The 26609-nt window shown below is 42.5% G+C and overlaps 1 protein-coding gene across 1 annotated transcript in view; it reads left to right on the forward strand.

Annotated features, from left to right (window-relative positions):
• Nucleotides 1–26609, forward strand: part of RNF144B (ring finger protein 144B) — a 113835-nt gene that overhangs the window by 31006 nt on the left and 56220 nt on the right. Inside the window, exon 2 of the mRNA XM_082258770.1 lies at nucleotides 9026–9227. Within this exon, the coding sequence (XP_082114896.1) occupies nucleotides 9063–9227 (165 nt within the window). The 5' untranslated portion in view covers nucleotides 9026–9062. The remainder of the gene's footprint in view (nucleotides 1–9025; nucleotides 9228–26609) is intronic.

Consider the following 26609-nt stretch of genomic DNA (forward strand, 5'->3'; position numbering starts at 1 on the left):
ACAGAGCAGTAACTCACTATTTCTAGCTCTGCTCCCCTCATACTGGAAACTGTATGAGGGGAGAAGAGCTAGTGACAGTCAGTTACTGCTCTGTGTTTACATTTTGTGATCGGCTGTGAATGGATTCACAGCCGATCACTTAGTAAACAGTCACTGTCAGTGACTGTTTACTACCGCCGGTGACAGCTGTGTTCCTACGGAACACAGTGCCACCGACATGACCGCGCTGCGCGCTCCCGATCGCGCATGCGCGGTCATCTTCCGGGCTCCGCTATTGTGATCGGCTGTGTCATTGGAACACAGCCGATCACGTGGGAAACAGCCATGCCTATTGGCTGTTTCCCCCCTGCCGGTGACCGGCTGTGTCCCGGGGACATGCCGACACCGGCAGTGCACGGCGGCGCGCCCGCGATCGCGCGCCTGCCCTGCATTTCCTGCGGACGTCATATGACGTCCGCCCAGGATAATAGCCGCACCGTCCCGCCGTCATATGACGGCGGGCGGGCGGTAAGTGGTTAAACACACTTTTAAAACAATAGAAACTCATTTAAACACATAAAAGATACTGAGAGACATAGCAAGAGCTATGGAAAACACAAAAATATTTCATTTTTAATGATTTATATAGTAAAATAACATTAGAAAAAAAAACGCAATATACCGGGACCGCAAAAACTGAACCGCGATGGAGCGGGGGTTTACTGTATTACAGTAACAGTGCATTTTTTAGCACTGATTACTATAGTAATGTCACTGGTCCCCCCAAAAGTGTCAAAAATGTCAGTCAGGGGTCCGATCTGTCCGCCACAATGTCGCAGTCCTGCAAAAAAAAATCGCAGATCGCCGCCATTACTAGTAAAAAAAAAAAAAAAAAACAATAAAAATGACATAAATCTTTCCCGTAGTTAGTAGACGCGATAACTGTTGCGCAAAAAAATCAAAATACGCTTATTGTAAACCCTTACATATACCCTATGAAGTGACTGGCCTCAGGTGATACACAGAGATGAAACAAATCCTCCTACATAAGATGTACCTGTTTATCTACAGTCTTCTCTTCTCTACATCTGCTCAAAGTCCAGAATTTATAAATCTTGCCTGAGCTGTCGGAAAAAAGGGGCGGAGAGCTAAAATTACACACTGCGGAGCTCAGCGAGGAGAGCTGAGAGCAGATTGGAGGGAAGAGACACACCCCCCTTCACACTGAGGCTGTCAATCACCTTTTTTCTCTTGGTGTCAGGAAAACGTATCGGAGTGATTCATGCTGATAGCAGAGGAACAAAGCAGTAGACAGAAATGACACTTAGTGCCCTTTATTGAGATAAGTATACACTATAGAGGGATATGCTTTGTTATTTGCATATTTCATGTCTGAAGTTTACAACCACTTTAAGGCTTAAAAAGGCTTTAAAAATAGCAGCCGTAAATTTTGAGAATATATAGATATTATTTGATTTGCACATAGTTTTTTCGATCTGAGCTCATAGTTTGGAATTTTTTTTGTTTTATTAAGCACAGAGTGGGGATTATTTTAATTTGAATTATTTTAATTAAACGTAAATAAAGATGATATCATTACGAAAATATGAAACTGAAAATATTTGGGAAATGACTTGCCACTAGGTGAGTAGAGCCTGATGGGGAACTGAGAGACTACAACCGTGACCAAAGGTTTTGAAAATTAAACAAATATTAATTTCCACAAAGTCTGCTGCTTCAGTGTTTTTAGCTCTTTTTGTCACATAATACTATGGTATACTGAAGTATAATTACAAGCATTTCATAAGTGTCAAAGGCTTTTATTGACAATTACATTAAGTTTATGTAAGGGCTCTTTCACACGGGCTTTCCGTGTGAAAGGTCCGCTGCGGGACTTTTTTTTTTTTTTTTTTTTTTCACGGAGCGGATGACATTTCTGTCATCCGCTCCGTAGGTCCGCATATCATCCCATCCGTTTACGGATGATATGCGGACCTAATGTAAGTCTATGGGGATTGCGGATGTCAGCGGATGACACCGCTGACATCCGATTTTCATTCCTTTCCGTTTTTTGAACGGAACAAAAATAGGATTTTTTCAGTTCCAAAAAACGGAACAGAACTGACAGGAGGAAAATCGGATGTCAGCGGATGGTATTCCGCTGACATCCGCAATGCCATAGACTTACATTATGTCCGCAAATCATCCGCAAAAAAATAGGATGATTTGCGGACATACGGAGCGCCCGTGTGAAAGAGCCCTAAAGCGTGAATATTTGTAGTGTTGACCCTTCTTTTTCAAGACCTCTGCATTTTGCCCTGGCATGCTGTCAATCAACTTCATCCTGACTGATGGCAGCCCATTCTACCAATGCTTGGAGTTTTTCAGAATTTGTGGGTTTATTTATTGTTCACCCGCCTCCTATTATCTGATATTGACCACAAGTTCTCAATAGGCTTAAGGTCTGGGGAGTTTCTGGCCATGGACCCAACATTTCGATGTTTTGTCCCCCAAGCCATTTAGTTATCACTTTTGCCTTATAGCAAGGTGCTCCATCATGCTGGAAAAGGCATTGTTTGTCACCAAACTGTTCTTGGATGGTTGGAAGAAGTTGCTCTCATAGAATTTTTTGTACCATTCTTTATTTATGGCTGTGTTCTTAGGCAAAATTGTGAGTGAGCCCACTCCCTTGGCTGAGAAGCAACCGCACACATGAATGGTCTCAGGATGCTTCACTGTTGGCATGACACAGGACTGATGGTAGCACTCACCTTTTCTTCTCCGAACAAGGTTTTTTTCTGGATGCCCCAAACAATTGGAAAGGGGATTAATCAGAGAAAATTACTTTACCCCAGTCCTCAGCAGTCCAATCCCTGTACCTTTTGCAGAAAATTAGTCTTCCCTTCTTGACACCAGGCCATCCTTTAAAAGTCTTTGCCTCACTGTGCGTGCAGATTCACTCACCTGCCTGCTGCCATTCCTGAGCACTGGTGGTGCCCCGATCCCGCAGCTGAATCAACTGTAGGAGACGATCCTGTCGCTTTCTGGACTTTCTTGGGCACCCCGAAGCCTTCTTCACAAATGCAGCGGAAATGTTTTTTTTTTTTTTTTATGAGATTTAGTTATTTTAATGGCAAAGAGGGACTTTGCAATTAATTGCAATTCTTCTGATCACTCTTCATAACATTCTGGATTAATTGCATATTGCCATCATAAAAACTGGGGCAGCAGACTGTCAAAATCAATATTTGTGTCGTTCTCAAAACCTTTAGCCACAGCTATAGTTCCCCATTAGTTCCACTCCACTTTTGATCGACAGTGCATGGCAGCGAATTCCAAAGCTGATATTGGACTGAATAGCCGGTAGGGATCCAGCCACTGCTGTTCACTATCTTTTAACAACTTGCCGACCGCTCACGTTGAGGGTACTGCGGCAAAGTGGCTCATTATCGACCAGCGACGTAGACCTACGTCGCTGGACAACGCCCCCTCTTGGTGCCACGCGCGCACCACCAGAGGCTCGCTCCCGCTGTATTCAGACACAGCGGGAGTCGGGCCAGGGGAGGAGAGGCGGTGATCACCGCCGCTGTTCCCCGATCGTCTGGGATCAAGTGTGGAAATCCGCCCACTTGTGTAAACAAAGTGGGCGAATCTCCTATGTGACAGACAGTCACAGATTACAGGATTCAGCATAGCTGAACCTGCGATCTGTGTCTGTTTCACACAATCCCCTCCCCCCACACACGTCAGTAAGCATGAGGCATACATTAAACCCCTTGATCACCAATAAAGTTATCACTTCCCTGCCAGTGTCATTATTACAGTAACAGTGCATATTTATATGTCACTGGTACCCCCAAAAGTGTCAAAAATGTCAGTTAGGGGTCCGATCTGTCCGCCGCAATGTCGCAGTCCCGCAAAAAAAAATTGCAGATCTCCGCCATTACTAGTAAAAAAATAAACAATAAAAATGACAAATCTTTCCCGTAGTTAGTTAACGTGATAACTTTTGCGCAAACCAATCAAAATACACTTATTGCGATTTTTTTACCAAAAATATGTAGCAGAAAACAAATTGGCCTAAAATGTTAAAAAATTTGGATTTTTACATTTTTTTGGGGAATGTTATATATCAGAATGTAAAAAATATTGTTTTTTTTTTCAAAAGTGTCGCTCTTTTTTTCAAAAATTAAAAATCACACAGGTGATGAAATACCACCAAAAGAAAGCTCTATTTGTGGGGAAAAGAAGGACATAAATTTAATTTGGGTATAGCGTCGCACGACCGCGCAATTGTCCGTTAAAGTAACGCAGTGCCGAATCGCAAAATATAGCCTGGTCAGGAATGGGGTAAAATCTTCCTGTCTTAAAGCGGTTAAAAATACGCTCATTGAAGATTTTTTTGTCAAAGACATGTAGCTAAATACATGTTGGCCTAAATATATGACAAAAATTGAATATATTGGATATTTTTTAACTGTCAAATTAGAAAATGTCAATTTTTTTCACAAAATAATCGCTGTTTTTTTATTAATATCGCAAAAAATGAAAAGCGCAGAGGTGATCACCAAAAGAAAGCTCTGTTTGTAGGAAAAAAAAGGACGTAAATTTAGTTTGGGTACGGCGTTGCATGACCGCGCAATTGTCAGTTAAAGTCGCGCTGTGCCAAGTTGCAAAAAGTGGCCTGGACGTAAAGCAGGAAAGTCCTCCGGTGGTAAAGTGGTTAAAAGTAAAGCGGACCTGGTGGAGAACTCGTCATCCAGTTTCTCATCAGGCTACAAAACCCCTCAGCCATGTGCCTGTCAGTGGCTGGGGAGGGAGTGCACTGAGGAAGGAATGCCCAGCATGGACCCTCCCTCCTCACGGCATGCATTGACAGATTCATGTACCCTTCTTTGACAGGTACATGAATTGGGTGCATTGTCGGAGTCACCTCGGCAGAATTTTAAAGGGTGTCTACACTCCACAACACCCTTTATCAATTCCTCTAATAGCATTTTTTTGCAATGAAATCTTTCCTGTTACCAATATTTCTCTTATGTTTTGTCACGGTTAATGTTTTGCTTCAAGGTCAAGAATCTGTGCCAGTTATCTAGAAGGCTTCCAAACTGCATCATTTTTTCATCAGAGTCTGATTTTATTATTTAAATGTCTGAGCATTTTATACTTTGGGCTGTTCTTATGAGCAGTCATTAATATATTTGTTAGGAAATGAGATTACATTGCCAACTTAACTGTTCTGACCTGTGATTTAAAGTGCCGTTACATTTCGGGAAGGACACTTTCTTAACAGCTAAGTGAAGTGACGTCATTTTGTGACATATTTTGTCTAAACGTCCCATGTTCCCTTATCATTACTGTCCATATCACTGACTACTAATCAGAGAGGAGCAGATGGTGTCATTTTTGTTATTTCATTTCCCTTAGCGGACTCTTTGTGTATGGTGTAGGTGTGCTTTGAGTTTGGATATTTTTATATATGTAGCCATAACAAAGATATTGATGTGACCTCATTCAGACTCTGTATAACATTTATTGCAGTTTAACATATGGCAGCCAATGACATACTGACATGACAGTACTGTACACATAGGCAAGCCACTGTTAGTCAGGGCTTTTGGAGGCCAAAACCGAGGAAGAACATTTATTCTGCCAATAGGTGTATCTAAAAAAAAAAAAAATTCATGCATGTGCAAATACTGAGGATACTCATAAAGAATATGAATTTTGAAAATGGGAATGGCTTGTTTATTAAATATTTATTTATTTTTAAAATTGTGTTTCAGGCATATAGTACAAGGTTCATTTAGAGCCCATTCAGACAGGGGCGACACGACTTGCTGGGGGCAACCTGTGACCTCGGCGCGACATGCACGGACTTCATATAATTGAAGTCAATGCAAGTCGTCTCCAGGTCGCCCCAAAGTTGTACAGGACCCTTTTTCGGAGTGACTTGTGTCGCTCTTATTAGAACGGGTCCTGTGCTAATCAATGGCAGGCGACTGACCGCGACTTGTCAGGCGACCAAGTCGCTTGACAAGTTGCGCTAGTGTGAATGGACCCTTAGGCCTCTTGCTGCAGCTTGAAAAAGTTCAGTACAGGGTTTTCGTTTTACTGAGCTAAAATGTAGCCCATTATTTACAATGTGCCTGTGCACACATGCGTGTAAACACGCGCTGAATATTACCCAGTAAAAAAAAAATAAATAGGAAAAGCCTAGTTATTCCTGGTCAGTATTTTGCGCCGGTGTGGGCATATATATATATATATAATATATATATATATATATATATATATATATTGTATGCGCAAATACGAGAAGATGCATATACGTGCAAATGCGCACAAATTAGTGCAAAACAAACACCTAAACTTACGTCTAAAAAAGCAGAAGCTTAAACATCAGTACCCTGAGCAAGAGAGGCCTTAGAAGGAGTACAGACTCAGGACAAAATTTAAAAAACTCTGCCCCCACATACTGTATATGCTGATGCCCAGTACCAGCTGCCCACCCCCCAGTTACTTGCTGAATGTAAATAACAATAATGTCCAAATCAGAGTAAAGACCAATTTCCAAATTTAAAGCGGAACTTCACTCTCTCAGTCAACATTGACTATTTCTAATCCTTATGCTGTTAGCGTTAGTAAATAGATATGAAAGTATATCATATTTACTTGTTTTAAACAGTTTTTTACATTTCTTTAGTTATTTCCTAGTTTCCATGCCTAGGCAAATGATGTCATATGTCCCAGAAGTCTTTAGGAGGAGAGGAGGGGCTTTCCCAGCTAAGCACACCCTCCTGTCTGAATATCTGAGCTAAGGGCAGACGGATTCCATGATATAAATGCTACATGAATCATTTGCCCTTACTCAAGATTGCAACTGCCAGAAATGCTATGGGTTGTTTTTGTAAGTGATTTCTCAGCAAAATAAAGCATGGAGACATGGATGGATGGGGGATTTTACTGTGTATATTGAAAAGTAATTAAATAGCTATTTTGCTTTGTGGCGCTCAGATACAGTGTAGTTCCGCTTTAAGTATTCAAACAAGAAAATGTGCTTAAACTGGTGTGTAAAATGTACACATGTAACATTTGCTTAGGAGGATATAGTAAAGGTTATATTAATGAAGGCATGGTGTAGGCATAGGTTTAAATTACTGTTCTTTATACATTGGGAGGCTTAATCTAATCATCTGTGAGTGTGCATTGGCTGTATATACCCTCTGACAAGGAAGCAGCCGTGCCTGGCCATGTTTTTGCATTTGTTCTATTAGGTCCTGCTAGGTTCTGCTAAGGGTGGACATATTATTGTGGAAGCCATAAGCAGTTAGAAAAAGTAGCATATTGTGGAAAGTAGCATGTACTTGTTGGATTCTTTGTGTTATCTCAATGACATATTTATCTATATAAGTATGCTTTTGTTGCTTTTGGAATATGAATGCGTCTGTGAGAGACAGCTGAAAGCCCACATGAGTGGATTGGTCGCTTTTGAAAGCTACTTTCAACTTTTGAAGTGTCCAGCATGCTTATTTGATATTCAAAATCTGCAATTCTTGTATCTCATAGAAGTCATATTCAGCTGAGGGGAGGAATCTCTGTTGACAAGTAAATATCCGCTGCAAAGACAACTTCAAGTTGCGATAAATTTTTTTTTTCTGAGGCAACTATCAATTGGATTTGAGATATCCTGTGGGTGTTGGAGCCAATCCTAAGTGTTATTTTCATCTGGGCTTGAATTATCTACATGGAAGATATAGTACACTATATTGCCGAAAGTATTGGGAGGCCTGCCTTTACACACACATGAATTTTAATGACATCCCACTCTAAGACCCCGTTCACACTGGGGCGACCTGACAAGTCGCCTGCCATAGAGTAGCACAGGACCCGTTCTAATAGGAGCGACACAAGTCGCTCTGACTTAGAAAAAGGGTCCTGAGCTTCTTTGGGGTGACCTGGAGCTACCTGCATTGACTTCAATGATATGAAGTCCGTGCATGCCGCTCCGAGGTCACGGTGCAAGCTGTGCACCGAGACTTCACAGGTCGCCCCGGCAAGTCAGGTCGCGCCTATGTGAACCGGCTCTTAGTCCGTAGGGTTCAACATTGACTTGGCCCATCCTTTGCAGCTATAACAGCTTCAACTCTTCTGGGAAGGCTGTCCACAAGTTTTAGGAGTGTGTCTATGGGAATGTTTGACCATTCTTCTGGAAGCGCATTTGTGAGGTCATGCACTGATGTGGACAAGAAGGCCTGGCTTGCAGTCTCCGCTCGAATTCATCCCAAAGCTGTTCTGTCAGGTTGAGGTTAGGCCAGTCAAGTTCCTCCACCTCAAACTCGCTCATCCATGTCTTTATGAACCTTGCATCTATCCATAGGTAGAAAATATGGGCGCTTCCGTGGAGCTTAGCCCTGGATCAAAAGGGTGGTCTTGATCAGCATGCACTCAGGCAGCACTTATGAGGAGAAGCAGCCCTGTGGAATGTATGAGAAGAAAACAAGGCACCTCTAAGTGCAGTAAACGGTCAATACTGCACTTAGAGGCTCCTTGTTTTCTTCTATTGCATCTATCCATGCATGCCCCACCTGACATACCCTGAGGAAGACTGACTACAGTTGAAATGCGTTGGGAAAATATTTTTTTGTATAAAACACATTTTTCTCTTTTATAAAAACATTTTGTATGCAATATTACTTCCTGGCGGAGCAACCTTTAATCCATGATATACTCACCTTAATTTACAATGTTAGTATTCTAGTTTAGCAATAAAAATCTGATCGCGGTTCTAATCCTTCACCAATTTATATAAATCTAAAAAAAAGTTTGTCTTTAGTTTTACTTTAAGATAAAATAACTTTAAGTGTACAAAAAGTATATTAATATTTATAGTATGTATAGTGGAAACTTCTAATTCTAATTGGGATTATGCAAGAGATTGTATAATAGCAATCTATAATTTGTTTTGTAATACTCTTTTAGATCACATTTCCTAATATAGTAAGGTAATACACAATTGTTTTCTTAATGTTTTTTTTTTTTTCAGTTCTGACAGGTAGAAATGTTAAGCAACTAATGCAAGTATGGCTTCTGCTGCTAAGATCCTTCATCACACCATGATGATTGGCAATTCAAGCCATGGAGAATTGGCACTGGAACCCCTAATTATGTGCAAGCTGTGTCTCTGTGAACACCCTCTTAATATGATGACCACCCTTCGGGACTGCAGCTGCATTTTCTGTACTGTGGTAAGAAATTAGTTGAAGAATAACTATAATAACTATTATTTGACAGATGCAATCATTGCTTGTCGCTAAAATTTGATTGTAGGGGAAAAAAAGGTGCGGCAGATGGATATTTGGTCCTGTAAATAATTAAAGCCGCATTTACCAAGCAAAATATTAATTGAAATATTGAATTATTTGCAAGTGTAGTTATGGGCATAAGGCACTATATAAAGTACTGCTATACTGAACCCTAGAGTCACAGCAGTTGATGGTTCCCCTTGCTTTAAGGTACAATAACTGCTGATAACGTTTTTCAACCTTGTATTTTTTTTTTCTAAGATGGTTGATTGGAAATAGCCTTGTTTGTGATTCTTTAAGGAATATGTCTTCTAAGGTTGTTTGCTAGCATCTCTAAGTTATTGGTATGTGCATATGGCCAAATCTCTCACATAAAGCTGATTGTCCACATGTCTGTCTTATGGGCACATCCATAGAATCTGGCAATCTAGGGCATCTAGGGCAGTGATGGCAAACCTTGGCACCCCAGATATTTTGGAATTACATTTTCCATGATGCTCATGCACTCTGCAGTGTAGTTGAGCATCATGGGAAATGTAGTTCCAAAACATCTGGGGTGCCAAGTTTCCCCATCACTGATCTAGGGTCTCAGCTTTTTAGTGTCTGGTCACTGCTAGTTGTTCAGCAGCAGGAGCTGTCACCCACCGTATACATAGGCAATTCTTAGCAAATCTGTCTAATGAAGGGCAAAGAAATGAGAGGATTCTCACAGGCATATGGACTGGCTATCGGTTTCCTAATAGGAATGGTCAGCTTGGTTTTTGGTCAGCTTGTTTTTTTTTTTTAAGGTATGCATAACACACCACTTCCTTGTTATCAGGGGTACAACAGCAGTTCCATGAGGTTTTGAAACTATTTTTATTAAGGAGCCTCTGCTGGCAGTGCCAAAGGGTACCTTACAGGTATTAGAGCTTCACCCAATCAGTGGAAATCTGCCGACTCATTTTATATCATTAGGCACCTTAAAACTGCCTATGATAACTAGCCAGTATATGACAATATGTACACTCTCTTGAAGTGGTTGTAAACCCTCACATATACCCAGTGATGTGACTGGCATCATGTAATACAAATAGATTAAGCAAATCCTCCTACATAAGTTGTACCTGTTTATCTACAGCTGTCTTTCCCCTACATTCATTCAAAGTGCATAATTTACACAGGATCTCTCAACTCTGAAAATCAGGGGGTGGAGAGCTGAAGTTACATCAGTGATAAGAGCTCTGAGAGCTGATTGAAGGAAAGGGACACCCCCTTCACACAGAACAGGAATAGAGCTGAGGCTGTCAATCTGCTGGAGGTCCCTCCCCTGTCACCATTTTTCTCTTGGTGTCAGGCAAACCTGTCAGAAGTAACTCATGCTTATAGCAGAGGAACAAGGCAGTGGACATAAATTACTCTTATTGAGACAAGTACACACTATGGAGGGATATGCTTTGTTCCTATTCCATGTCTGAGGTTTACAACCACTTTAAGGTACCTATTGGTCGTTTTGAGAGCATCAGACCTATCTATTGCACAAACCACCACAAAATATGACCTTCCCACAAGCAAAGATATAATTGTTTTCTCACACACCGATTTAGAGACAAAGGATAATCATAGAGATAAATGATGCGCTATTGCATGAGTATGGAAAGTGAAGAAATGTCATCAGCACACCAAGGATTCCTCTAAAAGGGTCTAAAGCTTTATTATCGTAGTCACATGATAAATATACAGCAACGTTTCAGAGCCGCGCAGGGCCCTTTTATTAGGGAAGTGACTTGCCTGATGAAGGGGCCCTGCGTGGCTCTGAAATGTTGCTGTATATTTAATATGTGACTACGATAATAAAGCTTTAGACCCTTTTAGAGGAATCCTTGGTATGCTGATGACGTTTCTTCACTTTGATCATCCATGGTTTCCAGCCTATGGTCATTACAGCAACCAGCACTACTGAACAGCCAGCTTCCTGTACATGTGCGAGGGGAATATTGCACTTGGAAAATTGCATGAGTATGGGTACCGTGACATTGTCGCAGATGGCCCTAGGACTTCTAATGTCAGTGTTGGATTTTCTTAGCTGATAGCCATTGTTTCTTACAGATAGGACTGATGCCTGTATATAGATGCATGCTCTGCAGGTAATGCTGTCCTTATTTGGCAAATATCTGTATGAAGATGAATGCTGTGCAGGTGATGCTGTCCTGATTTGGCAAATATATTGATGATGACCTACCTGCAGAGAGTGCCAGCCAGGGTTCAAGGGGAATAGTGATAGGACATGTTGGAAGATCTTGCCTAAATGCTACAGTCTTCTGAATGGTAAGCCAGCACCAGAGGTATCTGCAGCACATCTCTTCCTCTGTAGGCTACTAAAATGCAAAAAAATATAGTTGTTTTGAGCATTGCTGAAAATAATTAGTTGTTAGTTTCTTGCCAGCCTTGACCTAACAAATCTGGCTATAATGGTCAAGGTGATGCCGACAATGACATTGCCATGATTAGAAAAGAGTGAACATGTGTTTATTTTCAGACATATTCACTTCAGGTTTCCGCCTGATAAGTTCCCAATATTGTGGAAAACAGAAAATAGATTTTCTCTCATTGCTAAGGAAAACGACTGCAGTTTAGCTTTGATCGTTTTTCTGAAGTCTTTCTACCCGGCAGCCTCTGAGCAGTTAGCGAGGCATTCTGAGACCTAGACTGCTCTGTGAAAAGGCAAACTTACTATGTATACTCCATATGATTTTCTGTCTATGAATTGAGTCTTTTTTCTAGCATCATGTCTGCAGTGTGGATCGAATGAATGGTCTTTTATACAAGTGTTATTTTAGTGTTTTATAGCATCCTGACAAACTGCACAAAACTGCAAAACAACACACTTATTCAAAATACTACCAGCATGCAAGAACATCAAGAGACCTTAGAGACTTTTAGTGAACTAACCTAATAGAATATTTCTCTGCAATTTAGTATTTATTCTCAAATGTATATCTTGTGCATCGCTGGCTCTGTCATGAAACAATCACATACGATCTAATACAGCTGTGGCCGTAGTGTTTTATGTACCATACTATAGAAGTTATATTGTACAATAACTGTATATGCAAATAAGCAGCACATTATACATTTTCAGAGTTAATTTTTTGGTGGCAGTTTCAATTTGTGGTTAAGCTTAGTATTAATCATTGATGCATTGCTGTGATACAGAAGAAATGGGTTACACATTTTATTCTTGGTTTGCCAAATCTTCTGCAAATATTTGTGTGATGCATCAGGCCTTCATGTGAGTAATCACTAGTTTAATTCTTTAAATGTGGAGGATTTAGAGGATTTACTTTCATTTAACACAACTTCCAAGTGACAGAATAGATATCAGTGATGCTGCTGCCTCATAGCCGTTCCTAAAATAATGACCTAATAAATTGAGGCATAGTAGTGCTCTTCAGTTCATGATCCAGCATCCTACTGTGAAATGCTCTTTGCTTAGGCCTTGAGATGATCTTTCTTTTTCTAGAACAGGGTTCTCCAAACTATCTAAACAAAGGGCCAGATTACTGACATTCTGACTTTGAAGGGTCCAGACTGTTGCCAGTGGGAGTAAATGCACCGTGTTAGTGGGAATAAATAATGCCTCAGGCTTGTTTGTCATTGGGAGTAGGAAAATTACATAGTGTCTGTGGTCAGTGGGAGGAGGACTACTGCCCCATTATTGGTATTGGTGAGGGTACTAGTGCCAATTGTTGGTATCAGTGGGAGAAATAGTGCCCCATAATTGGTATTAGTGGGAGGAACAGTGCCCCATTGTTAGTGTCAGTGGAAGGAGTAGTTCTCCTATGTTGGTATCAGTGGGAGCAATGGTGCTTCAGTGTTAGTGTCTGGCAGAGGAATAGTGCCCCTTTGTTGATATCAGTGATGGGAAAAGTGCCCCATCATTGATATCTGTGAGAGAAATAGCATCCCATTGTTGGTGTCAGTGAGAGGAATAGTGCCCCTTCAATGGTGTCATTGGGAGGAACAGTGCCCCATTGTTGGTGTCAGTGGAAGGAGTAGTTCTCCATCGTTGGTGTCAGTGGAAGGAATGTGGCCTCCTTGTTGGTGTAAGTTGGAGGAATAGTGCCCTATTGTTGATGTCAGTGGAAAGAATGGTGCCTCATCGTTGTTGTCAGTGGGAGGAATATTGCCTTGTATCAGTGGGAGGAATGGTGTCCCAAGAACCGGATAATAGTAAGCAAAGGGTCGCATTTGGCCCACAATCCACAGTTTGGAGACCACTGTCCTACAAGTTAAAGAGCAATCCCACGGCCAACAAGTTACTTCTTTGAAGCACAGCTGCAGTTTGACTAATATGGAGATAGATTTTGTATTCTGACTGACACATTGCCAAAATGTTGTAAACTTATATTTCACTGAAGTAAAACCTAATTAGTAAACCTAATTGTTTAACTGCAGATAAAATACTGACTGGGTAAGAGATTAGTCACATTACATTACATGACAATAGTCACTTAAACAAGTGTCTCCATTGGAAGATTTCCCCTTCTGTTCCTGTTCCAGTGACTACTTAAGTTCAGCAAAACAAAGGTTTTAACACTTTATTACTTTAAGCAAAATGAAACAAAATTTGTTTTAGATACAATTTGATCTTCACAGACAAATTCATCACATAGTGATTCATTTAAAAAAAAATAAAAAAAATCTATATTTGGACATTGACACAAGCCCAAAGTCCTTCAACACAGGTCCCTGTTTAGGCAACAATAGGTAATTAAACAAAAGGAGTAGGTGAAAATCAAACAGCAATTCACACTCACCAGATAGGACTTCAATTGCGCCTTAATCCAACAACTCTGATGCTTATGTCACCCAGAAGATCCCAGTCTGGCTGCTCACCAAGACAGAGTAATCCAGATGATATTCAGCACACTGTGAAGCAGTGGCGGCTGGTGCTCAAAATTTTGGGGGGGGGGGGGGCGCAAACAGAAAAATGTAATAGGCATTGCTTTGCGGCAAAAAACACTGTAAAAAATTGCGTGACTTAACAAACAATCATTAGGTTGGTTCAAGATTGACCAGCGTGTCCCCATTCAATGCACAGTGACCAGCATGTCCCCCATCAATGCACAGTGTCCAGCATGTCCCCATTCAATGCACAGTGACCAGCATGTCCCCATCAATGCACAGTGACCAGCATGTCCCCCTTCAATGCACAGTGACCATCATGTCCCCCATCAATGCACAGTGACCAGCATGTCCCCATTCAATGCACAGTGTCCAGCATGTCCCCCATCAATGCACTGTGTCCAGCATGTCCCCCATCAATGCACAGTGACCAGCATGTCCCCCATCAATGCACAGTGTCCAGCATGTCCCCCATCAATGCACAGTGACCAGCATGTCCCCCATCAATGCACAGTGACCAGCATGTCCCCCATCAATGCACAGTGACCAGCATGTCCCCCATCAATGCACAGTGACCAGTATGTCCCCTATCAATGCACAGTGTCCAGCATGTCCCCCATCAATGCACAGTGACCAGCATGTCCCCCATCAATGCACAGTGACCAGCATGTCCCCATTCAATGCACAGTGTACAGCATGTCCCCCATCAATGCACAGTGACCAGCATGTCCCCCATCAATGCACAGTGACCAGCATGTCCCCATTTAATGCACAGTGTCCAGCATGTACCCCATTCAATGCACAGTGACCAGCATGTCCCCCATCAATGCATAGTGACCTGACCAGCATGTCCCCCATTCAATGCACAGTGACCAGCATGTCCCCCATCAATGCACAGTGACCTGACCAGCATGTCCCCCATCAATGCACAGTGACCTGACCAGCATGTCCCCCATCAATGCACAGTGACCTGACCAGCATGTCCCCATTCAATGCACAGTGACCTGACCAGCATGTCCCCCATCAATGCACAGTGACCTGACCAGCATGTCCCCCATCAATGCACAGTGACCTGACCAGCATGTCCCCATTCAATGCACAGTGACCTGACCAGCATGTCCCCCATCAATGCACAGTGACCTGACCAGCATGTCCCCCATCAATGAACAGTGACCTGACCAGCATGTCCCCATTCAATGCACAGTGACCTGACCAGCATGTCCCCCATCAATGCACAGTGTCCACCATGTCCCCATCAATGCGTGCCCCCGCTCGAGACTTCACTTACCTCTGGTGCCACTGCCGTCACCATGCATGGCGTGCTGCTCGGGACTCGGTCGGACGTCTTCTCCCTCCGAGTCCTCGTCTTGACATGCATGCGCGCCGCCCATCACCGTCCCGACTCCCTGGCGACCGTGCTGCTCGGGAGTCGACTTCTTCCTCCTCCATGGCGCCGCGACTCGGTCGGACCGGTGTCCTTCGACCGGACACCGGACTCTTCTTCCTCCATGCGCGCCGCCCGCTGCCTCTTCTCTGGCGGCGGGCGGGAAGGTGACGTCGGGACGGTGCGTAACTAAAGCATGCACCGCCCCCCACGCAACGTCACCTGGGATGTCCGCTATGATTGGTCCAGGCTGGAGACTGGACCAATCACAGCCAGGACATCCTGAAAGTGGGGAGTGTCGGGGCGCAGAGCAATGACCCCCAGAAGGCCGCCAATCGACGGCTCTGCTGCAAGCACGTTGGGTGCAAAACCCCACCCCCCCATAGCCACCAGTTAGTCCGGCGCCCCTAGTGGGCTGAAAATTGTATTTTTTAAATTTTTTTTTCCTTTTTTTATTGGCCACAGAGATTGGGGAGGTGGCGCCCCTGCGCCCCATATAGCCTGGCCGCCACTGCTGTGAAGCTTGGTCCCATGGAATCTCATATCACGCATGTACCATGTAAGTAAAGCAGGAAGGACTCATAGCGTAATCTCGCATAGCATTTATTGAAACATATGGTCCCCTGCCCTCCTAAAATATTACTCACATAGGCATACTGTAAACAAGCATAGTAAAGCGTATTGTAGGTAATCGGTAACCTGCTTCCTCGGCCGACTCCACTAAGCATCTCTGCGGCTCGGTACCAGCCGACAGAGCTCCGTGGTGTGACGTCAGACGTTACACTGGTGACCGCGTGCTCACACCCTTACACGTTTCGTCATCAAAGGACTTCTACGGAGGGCGTGGGCACGCGGCATGGCCACCAACCTTTATCCCTCTCCCGAGGGGGCGGCTCTCGCAAATGATACACGGAGTGTACAGCACTTCCGCCCTCACAGGGGAGACACCATAGATCACTTATATCCGCCAACACCATGTCTCACTTCCTCATCAAAACAGTTAACCCCTGCATTCCCTTAACGGGCCGAGAGTTGTCACTGTCAAACAGATCATCAGGAGTTCATGGACATTGTTGATAAGCCTGATCTGTATAACCAAGCATATCTATAAGGCACTATGTATATGAAACATCTTATCATAGCTAAAAGCATATATCAACAATAGTTCAAAACTATATTATATAACATAAATAAATATGAAAGAAATTAAAAACGATTTATCACTAGATAAAATGCAATCCCAAATTTAGATCCAACATAATCTTGATAAACCAAATTGTTAAATATACATTCAATCACAGTATAAAAAATATAAGATATATATAAAATTAAATATCAATAAAACAACAACGCAGCAAGTAGTATTCAACATTTCTTTAGCTTATTATACTCTAAAACTAGAGGAATAGGAATCATAATAGTAGGATTCTTAAAATGGTTTACCACAAAGAAGCAGTTATCACCTGAAAAGAATTAGTAATTACTTATAAAACAATTCACATCTAGGTCTATGTTCAAACCATTCGGTTTCGGTTTTGTGCACCCTTAAAAGTATTGAATTAACCCAATCTGACAATATCTATCTAGTGACTGCAGATGTGGCCTCACCGTATACAGTGATCCAGCATGACGACGCCCTCCTGGCACTCATTCGGGCGTTTAGTACAAAATTCCTGCTAAATTCCTACTAAATATAAAAGTTAAACCTATTTCGAGTTAATAAATAAAAAATATTTTTACATTTTAAATTGCACCTTTTTGTGAAATGGTGAAAACTGAAGGTACACAAAACTGTTTACTCCGGAGATTTTTCACTTACAGCTTTCAGAATTTGAAAAGACCCATCAAAAACCATACATTTTCTGAAAGCACATGACCTGTAGAATAAAAAAAGTGCTACTGCCTTTTTGGCCCCTGCAATAATTGTGCAAATGTTCATCATATCGCTATTTTTACTAAAAATACACTAAAATCATTATTAGTGCACATAAACACAACATATCTTACAAAACTCCTGCTAAATTACTACAAAAGCATCGTTCACATGTGGCATACTAAAGTGTACACCCATGGAGGGCCATGTCTACCCGCCCCAGGGATGCACAGGTGTTCCGTGCATCCCCGTACAGGCAGTCCTATTTATGTCAATTGGGATGCAACAGCTGCACAGTCATAGCTGCTCCTCCCAATCTGACACCTGTGTGGGTGTGAGTGCACGATCCTGAATGCAGACAGTGTGAGCTCAGGGACATGCACGTGGACCTATATGGATGTCAAATTGGGAGCAACGGCTCTGTTCGTGCAGTTGCTACATCCCAAATTACATTACTGGGACTGCCTGCACAGAGATACATGGGAACACCTGTGCATCCCTGTAAAGGTATGCTGTGTATGCCTTGTATGAACAAGGCCTTAGGCCTCTTTCATACAAGCAGACCGATCGGGTCTGCCTATCCGTTTTTCAGGCAGGCCCAATTGGACCACCCATTTTTTTCTATGGAGCGGCTGATGTGTCAGTTTACACGCGCCTGCATCCAATCCGGTTCAGTAAAAATAGATGGATGGGGATCCCATTCCCCATCCATCTAGCAGATCTGAGGTAGTCCATTTCCATCCGACTGCCCCATGGAGAATAGCGGGCTGTGTCCATGTCCACTCTGCACATATTTCTTTTTTTTTTTGGTGGGGGGGGGGGGGGGCTTCTTTGGTGAGTCCACGCCATTTTTTTAAAAAAAATTTTAGAATGATATTTTTTTATCTATTTTTTTTTTGCTGGCGGGGGGTCTTTGGTGATATTTGAGAGATCTAAACAGACCCCCTTAACCTCTTTTTTTTTTGAGACAGAGAAAGGGACTTAATAAAGTCCCTTTTTCTGCAGCATATAGAGACTCCTTATCTATTCATAAACTGACAGTCTGACACATAGTAAACTCTCGGTTTACTATAATCAGTGGACTTAGGAGCGATCGGTAGTGATCACTGCCTAGGTCCACTGTACTACAGGGATGGGGCTGGTAAACACATGTTTTCACAAGCCCCATATTTACCAGCATCCCCCTCTTAGCCTGACAGCTTGCCGGAGCTTAGTGCCGGTCAGCTGCTGCAGGCGGTGGGAGGGAAAGGAAGGATGCCGCCGGAGCAGCAGGTAAGGATCAGGGGTGCGGGGGTCGGTAAGAGGGGGTGTGACTGAACTGGCGGGGGGACAAACTTTGATCCCCTCCAAGCCCCAGCAGCACCTGTAGCCGGCGGGAGTGGCAGAGGAGGGATTCCTGCTTCTAAAGGTAGCTGCAGGGGATCGGGCTTGGGGGGGGGGGGGTCTGATTGGGTGTGGGATAGCTGGATATCAGTGCTGGGGGGAAGAAGGGGGATGAAGGGGACAGGAAATGAGAGTGGGGGGCCAAATTACACAGCACAGTGCTTGTGCTGTGTAATTTGGTCCCTTGTGTAACCTAAAATACCTGGCTGATCCTGCCTGACTATACTCTCCCCCCTGTAAACTGACCATGGTTTATCATAGCTGCTGAGCCCTGACACCGTGGTCAGTTTACGTGCTGCCATCATCTGCAGCTCATACAATCCCCTCTGTTTAATAATGATATGTGCCCACAGTATGTGTTTTATAAAAAATATGCAGGTTTCTACCTCCCGGCACTCACGTGACTGCTCACCTCTCTCCTCCTCTCTTCCCCTCCTCCCAGCTGACATCAGTGAGAATTCTCAGCCCCTCCCACTGTAGCTGTCAGACTGGGAGAGGTTAGCGGCGAGCAGTCACGTGAGCGCTGGGAGACACTCTGAAATAGGATAGAAATCTGCATGTTTTTTTTATAAAAAAAGTACTGTGGGGCACATATCGTTATTAAACAGAGGGGGTTGTATGTTCCTGACCAAGTGGCTTTATAACCACTTTAATAGAGAATTATTATTTGTAGGAAACCAAATTCCACTGTGTTAAAGGGATGGGATTTTGTAATTGCTATTTGCATTAGCAGTACTGTATGAATTACGATAAATGTGCCCCCCCCCCCCATGGCACAGATGAAATGCTTTACTGGCATTATTTATCAGAGTTTTCTTGTCATATTTGATTATCATTTTTTCTTTATGTGTGTTTCCATAATAAGATATTTGTGCAATTAGTGAAGTTGCAAAGATTTAGCCGCTGCAGGAAAACATAATGGAACATAGTGGATGAATGTATTTGAGACAGAAGGCCAGTCAGTAATCATTAAGTTTTTTGCAAGTCATGGTAAAATGCTCAAGAGGCTTGAATGGAAATGAATGAAATAAGATATCTGAAAAAGCATTCAGAAAAATGGAACATGTGTGTCATGTACTGTATTTTCCTTGTTTAATTTCTTACATATTTAATTTTTAGCCAGACTAGGGTTTTTACAGTATTTAGAAATCACTAAACTGTACTGATCAATAAAGAACCTTTCTATAAGTGTTATATACGGTATATTTTACGATGTATGTAACTGAGACAGCAAAGGTTTCCAATGTGTCCCTGGCAAGGAATGCAGAGTGCAAATGTCTGAAAAAATCAGTGGTTTAATGACACATTTAGGAAATAAGATCAGAGGGGCAGTCTGCACTTCTTTTCATTAAAAAGCCAAACACAAAGTCGTTTGTCATATAAGTCGTGCAAAATAATTCACAAGTCGCGCTGAAGTCGCGGTAAAATTGCGGTAAAAAGTCGCTCCGACATGGGGCGACTTTTGGTCGCGGCAGTGTGAACCGGCTCTAAAGCAATGGTGTTTGTGCAGTGTGACAGTTGCTATGTTAGTAAAAAGACAGCATCTGCATATCAAAATTTGAAAAGTAATGTTTGGTAATAGTAACTTACTGAAAGAAAAAGAAAAAATGTTTATGCGCTTGGCCAATATGTGTTATGAACTGCTGCAACCCAATTAGTCTAAATACTAGACTACTGAAAACGTGTATAAAAATGGTGCACTGTTTCTGCAAAAATGATATAACTTTGTAAACAATGCTAATTTAATCACCCATTAACAACAAAAAAATATGTTATAAACAAAAATAAAGTGCAAGTGTACAAATGAATTACAAACGTGTTATACAATACAGTATGTATCAATGGGTAATCAAAGTTAAAGTCCATTGGATCAACTTATGTGATATGAATATATGTAAACACAGTCCACTTGTAAGTGTGGCAAGTAAATAAACTGCTCAGTGCTCATGGACAGACATGCACTTCAAAAAGTGCTCCAGTGCTCCAAATGCGCTCCTTTGAAATAAAAAGGCAGTCTCTTATCAGATAGCATGGATCTTGATTACTGAGATCAAACAGGCCAGCATATAATCTCCACAATGGAAGCTTTAATGATAGGGTATTCCTGCTGTGGTACTCGCAGTTGGGAATGGATTCAAGCGTCCATTGTAGAGAGCCGTTCACCAAGCACATGTATATAAATGTAACAGGGAGAACCTTCATAGCATTAACCAGTATGGTAACTTTATTAAAAGTGTAAAATTGCATTTACAACCAGGCTGAAATCACAAGCGGTGTATGAAAAAACAGGCCGGCTGCAGTGTCCCTCGAGCTCGACGTCACACGTATGCTCCGCCCGACGTGTTTCCCCAAAAATGGTGTCTTCTAGGATTGGAGTAATTTACTAAATGGCTTGTATAGCAATATATATAACAATTTTAGCGATTATGGAGATTTCCATCAGGACCCATTTAGATCCTTACAGTGCATTTAGTGCAGCACTAAAATGCACCAAAAAGGTACATTTAGCATTTTTGGCAATGCACCACAATGCACTTACATTGACAAGGTTCATTGTGGGGACATTCAGAATGAATGGCACCACAGCACGCCAACGTGCAAAACGCACATGTTACCGCGATACAATAATGTAAATCCAACATGGAAGGATGAGCGCATGTTCAAAGTTCCCCTTCACAAACTAAAGTACCCCACTCTCCCCAGGTGCATACTTACCTCCATCCTGTGGTCGCGGCCATCTGCAATATTTATATATTTTGCTGAAATCTTTATATCTTTTGCTGAAGAGTTCAATGGGACTGTCTTTTAGACTTCTTTGAGCTATGAAGTCTATATAAAGTCGACCACAGATAGATCGAATCTTGACCAGTTCAGCAGGGACCAGCTGAGATTTAATTCATCGATTGACTAATACAACCAGCCTGTTGGATCTTTTGCATGAGATTACTGTTATAGCCACCATCAGTGATCATTGTGTTCTGCCAGCAGAGAAGGTTCCCCACCAGTCTTAACTAGAACATTCAGGGCCCTAGTGCAAGAAACCATAAAGGGCCCCCTGATCCCTGGTCAGGGCCCCCACGGTGGTGAAATGCCAGGGCCCGGTCGCAAGTGCGACCTTTGTGACCCTAGTTATGCCACTGGTGTCAGTAGTTTTTTTATTATTTTATTTAATTTTTTTATATTATTATTATTATTTTTTTTTTTACAATTTTCTTTTTTTTACAATTTCTTAGGAGCCCCGTTGGGGGGCTTTTGTGAAATATCAGGGGTCTAAACAGAACTCTGATGTTTCACCTTTGAGACAGAGAAAGGAGATTGAGGACACAGCTCTTAATCTCCTTCTCTGTAGCCTCAGCTGCACAAAATAAATTAACATGAATAGCTCTGTACAGAGCTTCCTGTTCATTCACAAACTGAAGCATAGTAAACACAGTTTATGCCTCAGTTATGAATGAACAGAGTTGGTGATTGGTACAGATCACTGACTCTATTCATCAAGACAAAGAAGGGGCTGGTAAATTACACATTTACCGCCTCCTTCCCTGATCTCCATCCTGACAGATCCCCCGCAGCAGCCGGCAGGAGAGGGGAGGTCGGAACCCTTCAGCACTGCATGGGATGAGGGGGAGCTGGGAGAATATACAGGAGCCCGATCACTGCAGTTGTTGGATAGGAAGGGTGACATATAAAAGAACCAATCCTCTCCATTTTCCTCCTCCAGCTGACTGTGTTGATGGGGGAATAGAAGGGTTTTGTATTCTATTTTTCTATAAAATTGCATCATCTTTGACTTGCTTAAGTTTGTGGGGGTCGGCACAGCTAGCAAAGAGGTGATTTTTAATCCACGATGTAAAAATTGCGGGAGGTCTTGTGGGGGCAGGCAAAAAGGATAAATAGACTGTTTAAAAAATGTGTAATACAGTAAAACCTTGGATTGCGAGCATAATTCGTTCCGGAAGCATGCTTGTAATCCAAAGCACTCTTATATCAAAGCGAATTTCCCCATAAGAAATAATGGAAACTCAGATGATTCGTTCCACAACCATTTATTCATAAATCCTTCAATTTATAGTCCATATAAAAAGATTATAGCAATGTGATAGGTTGTGTAACCATAAAATGTCCATCCACAAATAGCCGCTTCCACAAGGGGATTGGAAGCAAAATCCAGCAGGAGCTACAGAGTATCAAAAGAGAAGAGAGGCGCCTCTAAGTGTAGCAAAATGGTTCCATTTAATGAAGGTTCAACATTTAGCAACTCACATGATTGATGAATAAAACAGGCACATCTAAGTATGCAGGCATCCGGGGTAAAGCTGTCCACATAGACCATCTTCTGAACCACCGGCTGCTAGTCTGTAATCCTGACCGGGAAGACCACCCTGGAGTAAAGCGATCTGATAGCGAGGGGCAGCATGGAAAGGATGACGTAGATGGCGGTGCGGAGGATGGTCTATGTGGACAGCTTTACCCCTGATGCCTGCATCCTTAGATGTGCCTGTTTTAATCATCAACCACGTGATTTGCTAAATGTTGTACCTTCATTAAATGTAACCATATTGCTACACTTAGAAGCGCCTCTCTTCTTTTATACTCAGCTGTGACTTGAGGCTACTTGTATATCAAGACATTGCTTGTATATCAAGTCAAAATTTATTTGAAAATTTTGCTTGTCTTGCAAAGCGCTCTTAAACCAAGTTACTCTCAAACCAAGGTTTTACTGTATTAGGTTTTTATTCTGATGCAATCTTAGACTCTATCCATAAATGTGGCATACTCTTAGATTTAATGTGTAAGTCCAGCCAAAACCATTTTTTAGTTTTGAGTAGAATGGGGTAGAATTAGAATCCATTGTTTTGTTTTTCTGCTATGTGAAGCTCTCTTGCTCTGGTGACGATGATTTAACCAGACAAGAAGAGCAGGTAAAACTGCAACAGGCACTGTACATGGAGAACAATAAAAATCTGACAGTGGCTCTTGCCTTACCCACTGTGCTTAAAAAAAAAAAAAAAAAAAAAAAAAAAGCTTTTCCGGTCTGTGTTCCAGGTCTGGGATCCTGGTTCAGAAAGTAAGGTTCACTTCACTTCTTGGGTAGTAAAACTGTCATTGTGGCAGTCAGAAGGAATCTCTAAGAAGAAAAGGTGCCACTCACCAACCCAGTAGAATAGTATGTAGATGAATGTAGCCTCAGCCAGTACCGCGCCATCTGGCATGTTTTGTCATGACCCCCTGACAGGTTTTGTCCCTCTCCCAGGGCCTTTTTTTTTCTTTGATAATGCTCTTACACCTCTGAATGGTGCACTGACTCCAGCCCCTTCTACTGCAACGGGCAAGGAGATCTCAGCTTAGAGCGGCACTGCAAGTTTCATTTGGATCACATGGAGGAATCTCTGTCACAGAGCTACGAATAGCTGTAATAACCCAACAGAAAAAATGACCAGACATACACATTAAATACGGTTGATAAATGGTCATTATTTTCATATAGTTGTTCCTTGATCAGCAGGTTCAGCCAATAGTTCTCTTTACCTGTACATGGCTTCAAGCAGTTCTTAAATATATGCAAACTCATGTGTTTAGACAATCTACATTGCCGTTTTCTCACATTATTTAACTTTATTTAAAGAACTATAATTTTAAAGCACTAAACAGCTACAGGAAATTGTAGGATGCAGCACACTTTCTATTGGTGTGTTTCAGTTTTATCATTGACTTACAGAAATGTTTTTGTTTGTGGTCTGTAATATAGGTGTGAATACAGTTAATGCAGCTTGGTTCTGGAATCTTTAGTTTCACAAACTGTATAATATAGTAAAATGTACACAAAAAAATGTCCCTTATTAAAGGGGTGATAAATCCAGAAACCATATGTTAATATTTTGCAGCTTACCAATCCTAAGGTTGGTGGCTGCATTCGTTTTTTTTTTTTAGTCTTTCTTCCCTTAATTAATTTACCTGGTGATCTGGCTGGTAACACACCTCCTGTCGTAGGGTGTCTCCTCTCTGGACGGAGGAGTAACAGATACATCTCTGGGCAGCAGCTTTGCCATTTAGGGGAGAGGGTAGTAGATGTACTAGCAGAGTTTTGTGAACTTGACCAGGGGTCTCCAAACTGAGGCCCGAGGACCTGGGTGTGGCCTTTTGCTTGCCTTTATCTGGCCATTACTTCCATGGATTGGCAGTATTCCTTCCACTGACACCAGAGACGGGGCGCTATTCCTCCTCCTGACCCCAACCATGGTGCCCTATTCTTCCCACTGACACCAATGATGGAGCACTTTTCTTCCCACTGACACAAACAATGGGGTACTATTCCTACAAATGACACCAGAGACGGGAACTAATCCTCCTACTGGCACCAATTATAGGGTACTATACCTCCAGTTGACACCAATGATGGAGCACTATTCCTCTTACTGACCCCAATAATGTAATTATTTTACTCCTACTGATCACCAAGCCTATGTCATTGTTTACTTCCACTGATGCCAGGACATTTTCTACTCCCACTGGCCACAGTCTGGCCCTCCAATATTTGAAGGGCAGTAAATTGGCCCTTTGGGTTAAAAGTTTGGAGACCCCTGGACTTGACTAATGAATTAATGATGAACTCCAGCTTACACTTTATAAGCAGTTACAGTAACAGTTTTTTGGGGATAAAGATTTTACATAAATTAATAAATTACCACCTGTCAGTGGTAAATGCTTTTCTCTCTCATTTATTGACAGACACAGCTCCTGATCTTCATAACCATTGGGTATACTGCCCCCTACAGGAGTAGGACACTAGGCAGAAAAAGAATCTGGCTACGCCTATGGGCAGTCCCAGGGGGTATACCACCTCTCCCTGCTATAGGTACTTCTTGCTGGGATCTCTGGCCCTGGCAAAATTATTTCCTTTTAGATAGAATTTTTTTTCTCCTGTTTTTTTCTTTTGAGATCTAGTCAACTGCTTGACTGAGAGACGGGCTGTATAATCTAGATCCAGTGGTCACCCCAGTCTGGCCAGCGAGCGCACGCAGACCTCGGCTCCACGCTAGGTTCGGCCACGACATAACCCCAGTGGACAGGGGCTGGCCTGCAAAATAAATGCCTTGCGAGGTCGCATAAGACCGGGTCTCGGCCTAAGTCGCAGTGTTTATTCTGGTCGACAGCCACCTATTTCAATGTCGAGGGATTCTGTCTGGAGCGGTACTTAACGCTGTTAAAAGCTAGGAAATCTACTTCTAGGAAGACGCACATTGCGTGGTGTGAGTCTCTTGGGGTTCATTCTCGCTCCTCCTCGGTGGCTCGGATCTTGATCTTCCTTCAGCGGGGGGGGGGGGGGTTGAACAGAAATTTACCTTGAGTACCATCAAGGGCCAGGTGTCGGCTTTGGCAGTCTTCTTCCAGAAGCCTCCCTTTGAGAATATTTGAGAGATTCCCTTACTTATGCTGTCTCAGAAGGTGGCCTCTTTTGGTGGCTATCACCTCTGCGCACAGGGTGTTGGAACTGGCGGCGTTATCCTGCTGTTCACCTTACTTGGTGATTCACAGAGGTAAGGTGGTTCTTCGCCCCTGTCCGTCGTTCCTCTCAAAGTTTGTTGCCTTCCCTGTGTCCCTGGCCAAAACATCTGAAGGAAATTGCCTTGCATGCCTTGGATGTGGTCTTAGGAATTAGGGTGTACCTGGCACCTGGAGTCTTTTAGGAAGTCAGATTCACTATTTGTTGCTCGCGGATGGGCCTCATAAAGGGTTGTCCACTTCCTCTGCGAACATTTCCAGATGGATCAGACAGACGGTTATTCAGGCCTATTCC

Source organism: Pelophylax lessonae, assembly GCF_965119305.1.
Source record: "Pelophylax lessonae genome assembly, chromosome: 5".
Lineage (NCBI taxonomy): Eukaryota > Metazoa > Chordata > Amphibia > Anura > Ranidae > Pelophylax > Pelophylax lessonae.